The sequence below is a fragment of the Bubalus kerabau genome, chromosome 6 (assembly GCF_029407905.1).
Source record: "Bubalus kerabau isolate K-KA32 ecotype Philippines breed swamp buffalo chromosome 6, PCC_UOA_SB_1v2, whole genome shotgun sequence".
Lineage (NCBI taxonomy): Eukaryota > Metazoa > Chordata > Mammalia > Artiodactyla > Bovidae > Bubalus > Bubalus kerabau.
The window spans coordinates 10,423,330-10,439,269 of NC_073629.1; the positions used below are offsets into that span (position 1 = coordinate 10,423,330).

The 15,940-nt window shown below is 48.5% G+C and overlaps 1 protein-coding gene across 1 annotated transcript in view; it reads left to right on the forward strand.

Annotated features, from left to right (window-relative positions):
- The first annotated feature begins 11,400 nt into the window (after nucleotides 1–11,400).
- The window catches only part of CFAP45 (cilia and flagella associated protein 45), a 29,837-nt gene continuing 25,297 nt past the window's right edge, over nucleotides 11,401–15,940 (forward strand). Inside the window, exon 1 of the mRNA XM_055586731.1 lies at nucleotides 11,401–11,473. Within this exon, the coding sequence (XP_055442706.1) occupies nucleotides 11,471–11,473 (3 nt within the window). The 5' untranslated portion in view covers nucleotides 11,401–11,470. The remainder of the gene's footprint in view (nucleotides 11,474–15,940) is intronic.

A 15,940-nucleotide genomic window follows, 5' to 3' on the forward strand; every position in this document is an offset into this window, starting at 1 on the left:
CCATTTCCTTCTCCACAAATCTCATCTTCTTAACGTGGAAAATGGGCAATTCTGTCTGGAAACACTCATATATAACCCATTTTTTCATTCATGTATTCATTCCTTCAACAGTGATTGGGGTTCTACCCTATGCCAGGCATAGGAGATATGAAGATTATTAACACATGATCTCTTTGCTCACAAAGTGCATAATCCTGTAGGTGAGATAAAACACGGAGACGAGCCAAGGTAATTCAGAAAGCCAGCGATAAGTGCCTTTGGAGAAATGCCAGTAGGGCTCTCTGGGAGGATCACTGGCCAGCCTCCCACAGTCCTGGATCATTTCTGGAGTGGAGGCTGGTGGTGATACCGTGGTGAGCTGAGGCTGTGTGTCTCAGGGATCCTCTCCCTGATCTGTCCGGAGGAGTGGGGTTGCTGGTTGGGGTTGTGGGTGGGAGTTGCTCCTCCAGAAAAAGGAGTAGTCACTAGCTCCGTGGTGAGAAGTCGAGTCTCAGTGGAGGGTGAAGGTGCTGTTCTTTTCCTGCCTGGAATGGGGGTGGGCAAAGAGGTCCGAGTCAGGGTGAGAACCAGGGATTGCACCGGCACAGATCAAAGCTGCTGGTGGAGGGTGGGTGTGGAGGGGCTCACACACATTTTGCCGCAGGCCCTGGGGCTGCCACACCATTTCACCCCACTGTTGGCAGGGCTGAGTTGGGAGCTCTGTTTCCATGAGGGCTCGGTGTGGGGCTGAAACCATCACAGTCGTGATGATGACCGATTCACCACCGTTTTTCTGCTACTCACTGTGCTAAGGATTTAACCCGTATATTATATTCGTCCTTTCACTATTTCAAAAAATATTTATTGAGCACCTGTTCAGGGCAAGGCATCTATTGAGTGGTGGAGGATACAGCACTCAACAAGGCAGGTGTAGTCTGTGCCCTCCTGGGAGGAGCGAGAAGAGCAGAGAGCTGGTTGTAATATAATGGGATTTGTGGTGGAAAGTTATGACCAACCTAGATAGCATATTCAAAAGCAGAGACATTACTTTGCCAACAAAGGTCTGTCTAGTCAAGGCTATGGTTTTTCCAGTGGTCATGTATGGATATGAGAGTTGGACTGTGAAGAAGGCTGAGTGCCAAAGAATTGATGCTTTTGAACTGTGGTGTTGGAGGAGACTCTTGAGAGTCCCTTGGACTGCAAGGAGATCCAACCAGTCCATTCTGAAGGAGATCAGCCCTGGGATTTCTTTGGAAGGAATGATGCTAAAGCTGAAACTCCAGTACTTTGGCCACCTCATGCAAAGAGTTGACTCATTGGAAAAGACTCTGATGCTGGGAGGGACTGGGGGCAGGAGGAGAAGAGGACGACAGAGGATGAGATGGCTGGATGGCATCACTGACTCAATGGACGTGAGTCTGAGTGAACTCCGGGAGTTGGTGATGGACAGGGAGGCCTGGCGTGCTGCGATTCATGGGGTCGCAAAGAGTCAGACACGACTGAGCGACTGAACTGAACTGAAGGGGAGTCTAGGTGAGAAGCCAGAGGAGGAGACTTAGCACAGCCTCACGGGGAGAGACATCAGTGAAGATTTCTGGAAGGTGAGGTGTGAACTGAGGATTTAAGGATAATTAGAAGCATAAGGGAGAGGCCAGTAGTGATGGGGAGGGTGGTGTTCTCAGTCAGGCTGCAGCATGGGCATGAGCTGGAGATGGGAATGTACAGGGCCAGACAGTAGAATGGACGTGTTTAGAGGTGGGAGGGGTGGGTGCTGAGAAATGCACAATATCAGAGGGGCTTCAATGTCAATGAATAATTTTGGACCTTTCATTAAGGTCAAAGGGGGAGACACTGAAGGATTTTAAGCAGGAGGATGAAGAGATGAGAGTTGGGTTTTAATTTAGCCAAATTCCTTAGGCTGCAGGGTAGAGAATGACCTAGGAAGGGTAGAGAATTATCTGGAATTATCTAGTGAGTGAGGCAGATCGACTCCAGGAAGTTACTCCAGCAGTCCAGACGGAAGTGAGAGCAGCTGGGGAGGGAAGGCCAGTGAAGATGGAAAGAAGAGACTGGAGTTCAAAATTGTTTAGTATTCTGTGCAGAGTGAAGTGGGGAGAGGGAGCCAGAAAGACAGGCTTCTGGCTTCAGCCACTAAGCTAATGGTGTCTGGGTCTGGGTCATGAAATATTATGGGCTTCCCTGGTGGCTCAGATGGTAAAGAATCTGCCTGCAATGCAGGAGACCTGGATTCGATCCCTGTGTTGGGAAGATCGCCTGGTAAAGGGAAGGGCTACCCACTCCAGTTTTCTTGCTTGGAGAATTCCATCAACAGAAGAGCCTGGGGGGCTAAAGTCCATGGGGTCATTAAGAGTCGGACACAACTGGGCGACGAACACACATGGAATATTATTCTCCCCCATTTTACAGATGGGGAACCTGAGGATAAAAGTAACTTGCAGAACCCAGCAGGTGGCTGAACTGGGACTTAAACTTGTGGCAGAAGAAGTCCAAGTTAACTGCTCACCCCGTGATCGTGCTCCCTGGCTTGGTGGCTGACACTGGGGAGGGATTCCACTTGCAGCCAGCACAAACTGTGGTTTTTCTGTGGGTGGAGGCTGGGGCACAGTGAGGAAGGGAGAGGTCAGGCTTAGGAAGAGCGCAGAAAGTTCAACTCTCCAGCAGCCACCTCTCAAAGGCAAATGAAGAACTGGCAGAACTGGCAGCTATAAAAAGGAACTAATGGAGAGGCCTCAAGGCCCAGCCCCTGATCCTGTAACTTGGGGTTTCTGACCCCAAGGCTCCTTGATTTTTTTGGAGCCCACTGACAGCCTAGCATTTCCCTCCAGCAAGAAAAGCTACCACAACCCCCAGGACAATATCTGAGAGTTGTACTTTCAAGGCACTTCCATATCTATGAATTCCAGAGACAGGAAGCCTTGTCACCACTTGGGAAGGCTTGAATATTTTTATACCCTTTGGGGAGAAGAGAGAAACTGAAACCTAGAGACTGTAAGTGATGGTCCAGGGTCCCAGGGATTTTGAGAATAGAAAGCACATCTCAAGTGTCTTTAGATGGCTCCTGGTTCTCAAAACAGTAGTACCAGACCCAGAAGGAGCTCATCCCAAGTTCATGGTTTTGAATTGGTTCTGCATATACTAGAATTCAGGTCTTTGGACTCCTGGTCACTCACCAGGTGTTGAAAATACCCATGTCAAGCATCCCTGGGGATGGGACTGACTGGAGAGTACAGCAGACACACAGGATGGTTGGAATGCCTCAGGCCCCATCCAGGATCTTCCCCAACCATGCCACCCTCTAAGAACTGAAATCCCCTGGGGAACTGGTTGGAAATGCAAATTCTAGTTAGTCCTGTTAGGCCAGGAATCTGCGGTGATTATGGGGGTGGTGCTCTGAATTTACATTTTAAACTGGCTCCCCCTGTAATTCTTAGGCAGCAGCACTGTCCTAGGAGATTCAGAGAGAGAAGTTTCTCCAACAAGAAAATTGAGGTCTGAGCCAGCCCTGGCTGTGCCTTGAACTGGAGTTGTCTCCAACCCCCCACCCTGTACTGTTTGGCGACTGTGGCTGGGTTGCCAGGGGAACCAGGCTGTGTAACTTCCTGGCTTTGGCGGTTTTCCCCCCTTGGCCTTATCTCAGCGTCCGCCACCCAGTCCGGGCCTGTGCTGGTCACGTAGGAGGGGAAGCCGGTGCCAGGCGTGTGGAGGCGTGTCCAGGGCACCAGGGCAATGCTGACCCAAGAACGTGGGGCAGGCAGGAAGGTGGAGATGAGATTTTTGAAGTTGGGAAGGCTGCAGATTTATTGATGACTTTCTTCTTGGCCTGAGAGTTATCTGCCCAGGGGGAACGAGGCCATGTAGGGAGGTTAAGGGAATCGGGAGGTATGACCAGCATGAGGCTCTCTCTGGCAGTGTTCCACCCATAGTGGGGAGGGCACCAATATCAGAGGGTGATATTGCCCTACTGGCCTGTACGCTCTCATCTTTCCCTCCCCTCTTCTAGACCCAGGGACTCCAACCAGCCACAGGCATCACCCGGCAGTTCTCACTTCCATTCTCACCCTAACCATCTTCTTACCCCAGTTTCACTGCACCCCACTCTTGCCTTGGTGCTCATAGTCTTTCTCCTTGGCCCCAGATTTCTTCTTGTCAAACTCTCTCTCCTCCTATCCCTGCCCCTTGCTTGGTCTCTCAGGCTGTAGCAGGAAGGCTCTACAGTTTTTAAGAATGGGAAAGAGAAAGAGAGTTTTGAAGAAAGCAGGAAGGCAGTAAATTCCTGGTGGAAAATAATTCATGCATTTAAGTATTTATTTGTGTTTTAAGCCATACTTTGTTTTAGAAAGACTTGAGGCAGTCTGAGAGTTCAAATATTCCAGGAAGGGGGTTGTGAAACAGTCTCTCAGGCTTCCTTGCAACTTAGGATTTACAGTCTGATTCCTGGTCATGTTTATACGACACTGAAGACAAAAGGCATTCCCTCCTCCCCCAATATCCCCCTGCTTTGTGGGAAGGGAAAGGGAAGAAAGACACCAGGCAGTATGCAAACTGAGGTTTAAACCTGGTTTGCCTTTCACAGCCCCTCTCTTCTGGGCTATTATCCATCTCAAAGATGAGGGAACAAGACTCCGGTGGTTGGGCAGGTCACCTAAGGCCTCTCGGCTATAAGCGGCTGTGCTGGGGGTCAAACTCTGTTGGTCTGGCTCCCAAAACTTAGTCACTCCTATCCTTCTTCACTGTGCTGCCTCGGGAGCATGGGTCATGGGGAGAGCTCCCTCCAGGCTGCCCTAGATAGAACGGTGGGCTCTCAACAGCCTAGGAAACAGTTTTGCTTTAGCAAGACCTGAGTGGGCTTCCTAGAATTCCCTTCATAGGCAGGTGTTACCCCTAAGAATGGAGAAGAAGCTGCCACAGGAGGCAGGCCCAGAGGAGGGAAGTGGGGTCCTGGAGAAATGCCAGAATGTGTGCATATAGCAAAGGAGTTCAGAGAGAACAGGAGTGTAGCAGACCCCCACTAACCCACAACTCCATCCACTGAACACAAAAGCTTCTACAGGAATGCAGAAGCCCCATCTTTTTTGCCCATTGGACATGTGTGGCCCTGCTCCCCACTATCCCATGTCTAGGGTCTGCAACTCTGATCCCTGTGCTCAGAAATACAGGTTCCTAAATGCATTTCAAAGAGACAGAGAAAGAATCAGAGTCTCCTTTCTCATGCTCTTAGGCAGGAGACATGGTCCACTGAAAGGCCAGACTTTTCATTTTAACCAAATGGCTCCCCTGGGTCCTGTCTCCCAGGCTCCTCCCATTTAAATGTGCTGATTCATCACAGAGTCAAAATTCTTATCCCTCTTGCCTCAGCCAACATGGGGAGCATCTCAGGAGACCAGCCGGATGGGGCTTGCCTAACTCAGCACCCCAAGGCCCTGTGGGGTGGGGAGGAGCTATGGGAGCCAGCCCAGGCCTTGGGCTTTGCTCCCAACCCCGAGGCACCCAGCAAATCTCTCAGCTCTGGGCTCCTGGCCAACAATCCAGGGTTTACTCTGAGACTTCACTGGGAGTGGCGACTTGGTAGGAAGGGTCAGGCAGCCAGAGGTGGGGCTAGGGTTGAGCAGAGAATCCAGACCTGCCCTCTTCCTCAGGCGACTGCAGCCAGCTGTCCCCCATTGTTCTCACCCCTCAGCTTTCTGGGCGTGAGAATGCTGGATGGGGCAGAGCAGAGGAGGAGAGTGAATAGAGAGGTTGGGGGTCGGAGTAGAAGGAGGGAAATCCCAAAGATGCGCAGCAAGTGGAGAAGAGAGGAAGAAAAGGAAGGGCACAGGGGAGAAGGTGGAAGAGGGCAGTGAGGGAGGAGCTGGCAGAGCAGCTGAGGTTGGGAGGTGAGAGCAAGGGCGCCTGCCCCAGTCCCATCAGACATGGCTGGGCACTTAAGCCAAATTTTGCTGACAAGGGAAAGGTTGCTTCCTACTTATCAGGGGCAGAACTGCTGGGTTTTGTGAGGCCTGAAGTCTGGGAAGCCACTTTTAAGAAAAATGATACAAAATTAATTAGAGGAGTAAACACTTAATTCGGAGGAGGTGATGGCAGCCCACTCCAGTACTCTTGCCTGGCAAATCCCATGAACGGAGGAGCCTGGTAGGCTGCAGTCCATGGGGTCGCTATGAGTTTCACTTTTTACTTTCATGCATTGGAGAAGGAAATGGCAACCCACTCGTGTTCTTGCCTGGAGAATCCCAGGGACGGGGGAGCCCGGTGGGCTGCCGTCTATGGGGTCACACAGAGTTGGACATGACTGAAGTGACTTAGCAGCAGCAGCAAACACATAATTAGAATAGTAAGTCACAAAAAATTATCCATTAAAAAAAATCTGGCAAATACTGTAAGCATCATGACATCTGGAAGAATAAGATACATAAGGTTAAGAATACATAAGAATAAGATACATAATAATAACATAAGATCTGTATGAATTTCTCAACCACAAATTGACTCTTGCCATGGGTGCCCACCATCCACCTCTGCAAGGATTGAATCACGTGCCGCTGCAGCTACTGACCCTCAATGCCCCCCTGAAGGAGTTCAGGGCGGAGAGCAGAAATAAGGCCCTCTAATGCTTCTGGAAAACTGGCAGGACAGGTCTGTAGACTAAATTGGTCTTGAGTCCAATTCTTCCATCTCCTCGTATCTAGAAAAACACTACAATCCTTCATAGTGACGACTGTTTCTTGTGACGAGCAGAAGCTTCAGGAGACTCTCAGAACCTCTCTAAAAAATAAACGTGTATACCTGTGGCGGATTCATGTTGATATATGGCAAAACCAATACAATATTGTAAAGTTAAAAAATAAAAAAAAAAAAATAAAATAAACGGGCTTGATTGCCTGTGTGCCTCCTTTACCAAGATCACATATGTATGACCTTCCCCTCTTCCTCTTTGGAGCAGTCTCTCGGAGCTCTCTGAGGTGCTGTCTTCTGGGGTGCAGTCCTCACTTTGTCCCCAGGAAAGCTTAACTCACAATTCTCACGTGGCACACTTAAGTCAACAAATTCGCTGCCTGAAACAAGTGTAAAAGAGTTTCCGCTTTTACCTTTTTTTGGCTGCTTATTTTTTGTCTCTCCACATGTCAGTGGCTTTATAATATTAATATTACTTTTTATAGAGAATGGGCTTCCCTGGTAGCTCAGCCAAGAACTACCAGTTTTTCCTCTGGCATGATTCTGATCAGCCCTTTTATTATTGACAGATTGGAATGTTTCATTCATTTCAGTTTCTTGTTGTATCAGTTTTTTGATTGCTGTCAAATTTGAGAAATCTGTGAAATTTCTTATGTGAGCTGTAGGATTTGAGGGGATGGTTGGGTACATAATCTTAAATATTCTTTGAGTTGATGGCACTTACTGACAAGACTGTCATACCTCATTTTAGTGTGCTGCTGCTGCTAAGTCACCTCAGTCGTGTCCGACTCTGTGTCACCCCATAGATGGCAGCCCACCAGGCTGCCCTGTCCCTGGGATTCTCCAGGCAAGAACACTGGAGTGGGTTGCCATTTCCTTCTCCAGTGCATGAAAGTGAAAAGTGAAAGTGAAGTCGCTCAGTCTGACTCTTAGCGGCCCCATGGACTGCAGCCTACCAGGCTCCTCCGTCCATGCGATTTTCCAGGCAAGAGTGCTGGAGTGGACTAATGTGAATTTTACGCAGTCACCATCAGTGTCAATCTTTTATGTCAGACCAACAAGAAATTTAACACTTCACCAATATATTCATGTGATTTTCCCTTCTGGTTAATTGGATTATTAAACAATCCAAGCACTTGTTTATTCTGTTCAAAATTTTTTCTATTCTTCTTATTGAATTGGGGCTTCCCAGGTGACTCAGAAAGTGAAGAATCTGCCTGCAATGGAGGAGACCCAGGTTTGATTCCTGGGTTGGAAAGATTCCCTGGAGAAGAGAGTGGCTACCCACTCCAGTATTCTTGCCTGGAGAATCCCATGGACAGAGGAGCCTGGTGGGCTACACAGTCCGTGGGGTCACAAAGAGTTGGACAACTGAGCGACTAACATTTATCGGATTACCTTTTTTGATAATCTGAAAATTTTTGTTTCAATTTGCTTCTCAGTTTCAAAATAATTTTTACTGATTTCATGGTTCATTTTTATGACTTTTGTCTCATAAATCCATTAATTTCTTTTACTGAGATATAATTAACATATAACATTGTATTAGTTTCAGGAGTACACTACAGTGATTCTGTATTTGCATTTATCGTGAAATTATCACCACAATAATTCATCACCACATACAGTTATAATTTTTTTCCTAGGATGAGAACTTTTAAGATCTGCAACTTTCAAATGTACACTATCACTAACGATAGACACCATGCTGTACCTTATATCTCCAGGACTTTTATTATTTTTTTGGCCATGCTGCATGGTGAATGGAATCTTAGTTTCCCAATCAGGGATGGACTCCATGCCCCCTGCAGTGGAAATGTGGAGTCTTGACCACTGGACAGCCAAGGAAGTCCCAGGACTTATAACTGGAAGTTTGTATTTTTTTACCCCCTATTCTGCCTCTGGCATTTACCAGTCTGTTCTCTGTACCTATGAGTTCTCTATTTTTTTAGATTCCACATATAAGTGATACCATATTGTATTTGTTTTTCTCTATTTGACTTATTTCACTTAGCATGATGCCCTCAAGGATGACCTATGTTGTTGCAAATGGCAAGATTTCAGTCTTTTTTAAAAAAACAATTGAATAATATTCCATTGTATATATACACACACCATATTTTCTTTATACATTGATGGATATTTAGGTTGCTTCCATGTCTTGGCTATTGCTGTGGTGAACATGGGGTTAATATATCCTTTTAAGCAGTGTTTTCATTTCCTTTGGATAAATACTCATAAGCAGAACTGTTGGATCATATGGTAGTTCCATTTTTAATTATTTGAGGAACCTCTATACTGTTTTCCAAAGAGGCTGTACCAATTTCCATTCCCACCAACAGTGAACAAGGATTCCCTTTTCTCTACATCCCCAGCAACACTTATTGTCTCTTGTCTTTTTTTCTTAATTATTTTTTATTGAAGGATAATTGCTTAACTAGCTTTTGTCTTTTTGATAATAGCCATTGTAACATGTGTGAGGTGATGTCTCATTGTGGTTTTGACTTGCATTTTCCTGAGAGTGATATTGAGCACCTTTCCATGTACCTGTTGGCTGTTGTATGTTTTCTCTGGAAAAACATTGATTCTGATCCTCTGTCCATTTTTCAAGCAATTTTTTTTTGACTGGGCTGTGTGGCATGCAGGATCTTAGTTCCCAGACCAGTAATCGAACCCATGCCCCTTCGGTGGAAACTCCGAGTCCTAATCACTGGAACACCAGGGAATTCCCTCAACTTTCTTTTGAAGCTGTATTCATGCTAAGTTGCTTCAGTCGTGTCCGACTCTTTGTGACTCCATGGACTGTAGCCTACCAAGCTCCTCTGTCCATGGGATTCTCCAGGCAAGAATACTGGAGTGGGTTGCCATTTCTCCTCCAGGGGATCTTCTCGACCCAGGGATCCAACCAGCATCTCCTGCATTGCAGGTAGACTCTTTGCCGTCTGAGCCACCAGGGACAAAAGCCTGGGAGGCAATTCCTTTACCCTGCATTCCTTCGACCCCTTCTTCCTGAGTCAACCTCACACATTTTCCTCAGAGAGGCAGCCTGGGTTGAGAACTTTTGAGTTCGGACAGTAAACTCTCTTGGCCTTAGTCTCCTCTTTGGCGATGGGGATAATAACTCCCTCCACACAGATGCGGCTGTGAGAACTGGGTGGAAAATGTAGAGGAAGTATCCAGCCCTCAGGGGACTGCTTACTTCATTTTCCTTCCTCTCTGGGCTCCAGGGAAGAGGCTGGGGAAGGAAGGGTGCCCGCAGTAGGAAAGCCCAGACCCTTCCCCCACCACCCCTCGAGCTGGGAGGATTGTCCCTGGAAGGATAGCTACTCTTGCCTCCCCCTCCCTCTGATCTCACCTCCAACACTTTCAGCCTGCCCCACTCCCTCAATTTGTCAGGAGGATCCCAAAGGAGCTAAGGCTGGGAAATCTGGGGAGGGAATGTGAAGCTTGTCAGAGTTGAGTCCTTTTAAAACAGCTGGGGGTGACCTGGCTTCCCTTCCCCCACTCTCCTGAAGCTTGTAAACAGCCCTCTGCAGCCCTAACTCCACGGCCAATCCTTCAGCCCGAGTATGTCACAGGAGGCAGTGAGTGGCTCTGCAACACAAAAGTCAGGGTGGAGCAAACTCCAGAAAGGTGGGCTGTGGAGAGATGTCTAGGGGTGGGGAAGTGGCTCATAGGACTGCAGTCACCGCTTCTTTTCGGTCCAGGAGTTCAGTTTATCAGTACTTGGTCGAGTGGAAAGGTTTTTTTGAGGCTTGGAGCAGGTATGGCTGGGGGGACCAGTTCAATTCTCTCCCTGCAGGTTGGGAGGGGGTAGAGTTTAGTCTCTAAATCCTGTCCGACTCTTGCGACTCTATGCACTGTAGCCTGCCAGGCTCCTCTGTCCATGGGATTCTCTAGGCAAGAATACTGGAGTGGGTTGCTGTTTCCATCTCCAGGTAATCTTCCCGACCCAGGAAAGGAACAGGGGTCTCCTGCACTGCAGGCAGATTGGGAGGCAGAGGTGCCAAACCAAACTGCGAAAATCGTAAAACTCCTAAAAAGCTTTCCAGAATAGTACATACAAACCGGGAAGCGTTAAAAGGTGCGTTCCCTAGAGCCAGGTCCATAGATTTCGATTTCAGATAGTCTGGTAGAATCTACATTTTATTTGAATAAACTCTTCCAGGTAATTCTGAGCTGGAGGTGTGAAGTCAACATTTTAAGGAACTGCTCCTTAAACTACATACATATCCTCACTGCTGGAAGTCCTTTCTTTGGTCAAACCAGAGTCTGCTGTTTTGAAAGTTGTTTCGGGGGATCCTGCTTGCTTCTCTGCAGACTAAATTCTCACCAGGGTTTGGCTTGGCTCCTCACACTGGGGCAACGGTAACCATGGTAACCTAAATGGGGAGTAGGGGGAAAATCTTGAACTTTGGCCTGGCTCCTGGAGGGCCTGGCAGCAGTTAGACCCGGACCCATGCTAGGACCTTGACAATTTGGATCTTGATCTAAGAGTTCAGCCAAAGCAAAGTGAAGAAGATCGGGGCGCTCCAGAGAGGGTCATTCTTTCAGAGATAGGGTTCCGTGCTTCAGCGCCGGCGGGAATGGACACAGGCAGAGGCTCGGACTCCTGAAGCCACTGCGCTCGCCCCTCCGCCAAACTGGAACGGAGAGGCGGGGCCGGGCCGGGCCGGGGGCGGGGCCTGGGCCAAGGAGCGCGCGTTCTTGGTTACTATGGTAACGCGTCAACACCCTGCGCGGAAGTGGTGTTGTGGGCTGCAGACGCGGTGGAGGCGCCGAGTTGGGGCGTGCGGCTGAGATGGTGAGGTCCCGGGTGTGGAGAACCTCGGATGGGGACCTCACGTGTTTTCAATTGTGTTGGGGTTCTGGGCGGGGAAAATGAGGATCTGGTGGGGGGAAAGAAGTTGGGTATGGGGGTCAGAAGGTCCAGGAACAGGGATGACAGCCGTAGAAGAGGTTAGGGAAGTCCGGAGGGGGATCCAAGAGAGAAATAAGGAGTGGGGTCGATCGCGACTGAAAATATAATCTGGGGCTGAGCCGAGGAGCTGGAAAAGTGCTGTCCCAATCCTCATCCCCCTCCCATCTGGCTGGGGATTGTGGGATGTGACGTGGAAAAACCACTGGTGAGGAGGCCAGAGAACAGGTTATGTTCTGCCTATATGGACCTATGTGCAAAAGAGACACCAGATCCCCGGGTGGAGAGCACACCCAGGAAAAGGACAAGCCTTCGTCTTTGTTCAGTTGACAGGTGTTACAGTTAAGTCAGGGAAACTCCACACCGCCCTGTGCCCACCCTGTTCCAGCCGCGTTCCAGCTCTGCCTTGATGGATTTGAGCTGAACACTCAGGATCTCAGGACACGTGGCACTGCAGTTTTGAAAGGGCTGCACTCTCTGTGTTCAAAGTCAGGGCACCACGTCTGACTAGTAGTGCCACAATGTGTAAGCCACCTAATGTCCCCGAACCTCAGTTTTCTCTTGTTACTGGGGGTCTGGGTCACTCATAGATACTCAACAAACATTTGCAAACGAATAAGTGAACGAATGAATAGGGTACCAGATTTGAAAGTTGCTGGAAAGGGATTGGGGCTTCCCTGATAGTTCAGTTGGTAAAGAATCCACCTGCAATGCAGGAGACCCCAGTTGGAGGGATTGAGACTGGTCTAGCAGGCCTGCAGTTCCCTGGGGTGGACAGGATGACATGAGGGTTTGAAAGGACAGCATGCCTGGGAGAAGGTAAGAAAGTAGTGTCTGGGATCCAGGGAGGATGGTGTGGTCCCTGAGGGATAAGTGAGGTGGGGCAGAGGGTAGGTGTTGGAGCCTTGGGTTACTGGAAATAACCTTAGAATTTCTGGGTGCACACCCTATGGCAAAGGTAGCTCCTTCAGTGTACTTGTGGACACACTTCATGCTCAGAGGTCACTCTGCTTTTCTGGGACTAAGTGTGGTTCAAATTCAGGGTCCCCAAGTTGGAGTTTCTAGAAGAGCTTTGTTAATGATAAAAGCAACAAATCTCTGGAGGAGAGCAGTTCCCAACTTCTGAGGACTCTCTGCAATGTTGCAGCAGGAGTCTCCTTTCACTTATGCTTTTTATGGTGCATATTTATCCCTGGATCTCCATATTTATCTCCACCCCGGATCTTGTGTCTCTTTTGCACATAGGTTTGTGGGCCCGGTGCTATGTCTATGAGGTCCTAGCACTGCACTTGGCATCTAAGGGCTCACAGGAAGTGTTAGTTCCCTTTTTCTCCTCTTTTGAAAATGTCTTATCTCCGAGTCAAATGAATCAGTGAGTTGCACCTGTTTAGACTTGTGGCCTTCAGCTCACCCAGATCAGGGATTCCGCATCCAAAGGTCAGTCAGGGTGGGGCTTTGGTTTGTTGACTGAGCCCTTCTGAAGTCCCTTGGACAGGACAGGGCATATGGGCACCTTTGAGAAGTAGTGGGTCAAGTTAGTGATCTCTGACCTTTGGCAGGCTACGTGTGTGTGTGTGTGTGTGTGTGTGTGTGTGTGTGTGTGTGGTGCTACTTACTAGCTTTTCAGGCTGTTGGGAGGAGTGGGGACAGGTGATGTTTGGAGACAGGGTCACAATTAGGCACACCACTAGGACCCTTACAAAAACAATAAATAACATCCCCCAGAAGGAGGGCCAGGGCCTCGGTGTTGAGTAGGATGTCATCTTCAAATGGTACCCCACAGATGGCCAACCTGGTTGTATTTGAGAGGGAGGACCTGAGTGAAAGGCAAGATGCCTGGTACATGGGCATCCCCACCTTCTTTGTAACCAAAGTCTACAGAAAAGGAGGTAGAATCAGGTCAAGAGCGTGAAGCCGGTGGTGAACCTATGTGTGAAAGAAACAAGATCCCTGAGTGGAGAGCACACCCGGGAAAGGACAGGTCTTCGTCTTTGTTCAGTTGACAGGTGTTACAGTTACATCAGGGAAACTCCACACCGCTCTGTTCCAGCCCCGATCCAGCTCTGTCTTGTTGGAATTGAGCTGAACATCCCAGATTTCAGGACATCTGGCACTGTAGCTTTTTAAGGGCTGCACTCTCTGTGTTCAGAGTCAGGGCACCAGGTCCACTGCTTTGTTTTGTAAAAATAGTGCCCCCTTCCCCTATCTCAGCCATAAAGAGAGTTACCTTTTCAATGCAGATCATTATTCAAAATGAGAAATACCTTAAGATGCTAATGCTCACCTGAAATTACTGTTAAACATTTTGTGAACTTCTTTCAGTGACACATTTCGGTTTCATAGGAGCGTTTTTACTGCAATACTTGCATATTTCATATAGTCTACTTTCTTTTAAACTTGATACATTAAGGAGATCACCCTGCATCTATAATGATGTGAAAATCATATTCTGGTTAACCAGTTAATATTTCTGCATCAGAATCTCTCCTGGAGCCCCCAGCAGGGGCTGAATTCTTACAGACATAGGATGGGATGCTATTTGAAGAGATAAGGAGGCAGCTAGGTCACCAAAAGGAAAATATAAAGGTTAGGGCTGGCATCTTTTTCTGTCCCAATCCTCTTCTTCCCCAATCATCCTTGTCTCCTCAAAGGTCTTTCCTTCCCTACCAGAGATGCCTTCCCTCAAGGAAGATGAGCACTCTAGGCACAGCTCAGCTTCTTGGGGATATTTATAATTTGTTAAGTCATGCAAGAAATAAAACCAGCCCTTCACCTCCTGGAAGAACCTCTTGGCTACTGCCTCTGGCCCAGAGGAATCTAACTTTCCATTTCTGCTTGTTCCTTCATTTTTTCTAGTACTTTTACACAGTGACCTCCCTAATCCTTCTTGTTGCTTTTGGCAAAACTGGTTATTCTAACCCTGGTGTAAGGCTTGTGGCTTCAAAGTCAGCATTTCCCCAGTGAGGTTTCTCAGCCACCCAACCCCAGAGCTCAACGCTTCCTTCTGCTCTGCCCAGCGGCTGCTTTTCTGTGGTCATCATCTGTTTTCCTTCCTCTGTTCTGACTTCGAGGCTCAGGCAGTCGAGTATTTCTTGTGTGACTTCCTCTTGACCTGGGTGCCAAGGGCGTAGGAGGGAGGTGACACAGTCCCAGTGCGGGAGGATCCTACAGTCTGGTGGGCACCCGAGCCTGAGGGGAAGGCTGCAGGAGCCCTTGGAAAGAAGCAGGAAAACAAACGCAAAACAGCAATAATGCTTTCCATCTGTGCTCCAAAGCCTTTCACATACGTTATTTTCCCCAGCGCAGACCACATACGTGATGTGGAAAATGTGGAGTGGTGGTGTATTCTGGAAAGGCTTCTGTCTCAGTCTGGTCTGCAGACCCCAAGAGGTCATCTTGCTTGGTTTCGTTCATTCGTTCTTCAGCAAATGCATATTGAGGTCCTGCTACATCCAGACTCTGCACCTTTCCCCTTGGAACTGACACCATCTCTTGTGATCCGATGCCCTCATCTTTTCAGGTTATTCCTAAAGCTTTGCCTCAGTCCCACCTGTTGTGGATTCTAGTCATTCCTTCTTATTCTATTTTTGGTGGAAAGGGGAGCTGTTGCTCCCCACTCTCCATGTAATAACCCTTCAGAATCTGTTATTAGACATCCTTGGGGCTCCTGTATTTACTTTTCACGAATTCAGGCTTTTCTGCTCTGCTGTACTGGGGCTGACAGAGGCTGTAAAGCAAGGCGCCCTCTGTGAGCCTTTTGCTGGCTGTGCCAGGCTGGGAGGGAAGGGCACACACAGCCATGCTTGTTGTATGGAATGGAGCCAGCCAGGGAATAATTGCCCGATTTGGTGCGAAAACCTGCCACAGGTGGAACAGGTGCTGCAGGGAGTTCTCTGTGGTCATGGCAGATTAGAGAGAGCATTCAAAACATATCGCCCAGTGTTTAGTGACCTGGAATGCACGGTCATTTCCCTGTCCACCCTGTCCCCTTGACGGCTGCTCATTCCCAGGCTTGGTTGACCTGACGTGTCCAGCTCTTTGCACCAGGGTCTTCCAGCTCCGAGAACTGCAGGAGATGGGGGCTCCTCCGGAATGAGATTTAGGGTAACCCTGGAGTCCTCACAGAAACCGCCCCCTGGAGACAGACTTCTCTTTAGGCTGAGCTGAAGCGGGACTGACCTTGGGGAATGGAGGTTGTGTTAGTCAGGGTTCTTGGTTATAAACAACAGAGCCAGAACTCCAATTTAGGGAGAAGGGAATGTATGGAGAGGATTTTGGAGAGTGCCCAGAGTTCACGCCAAGGCTGGGCAGCTAGGCTTGGAGGATGAAAACACACAGGAACTGCAGCCAGAA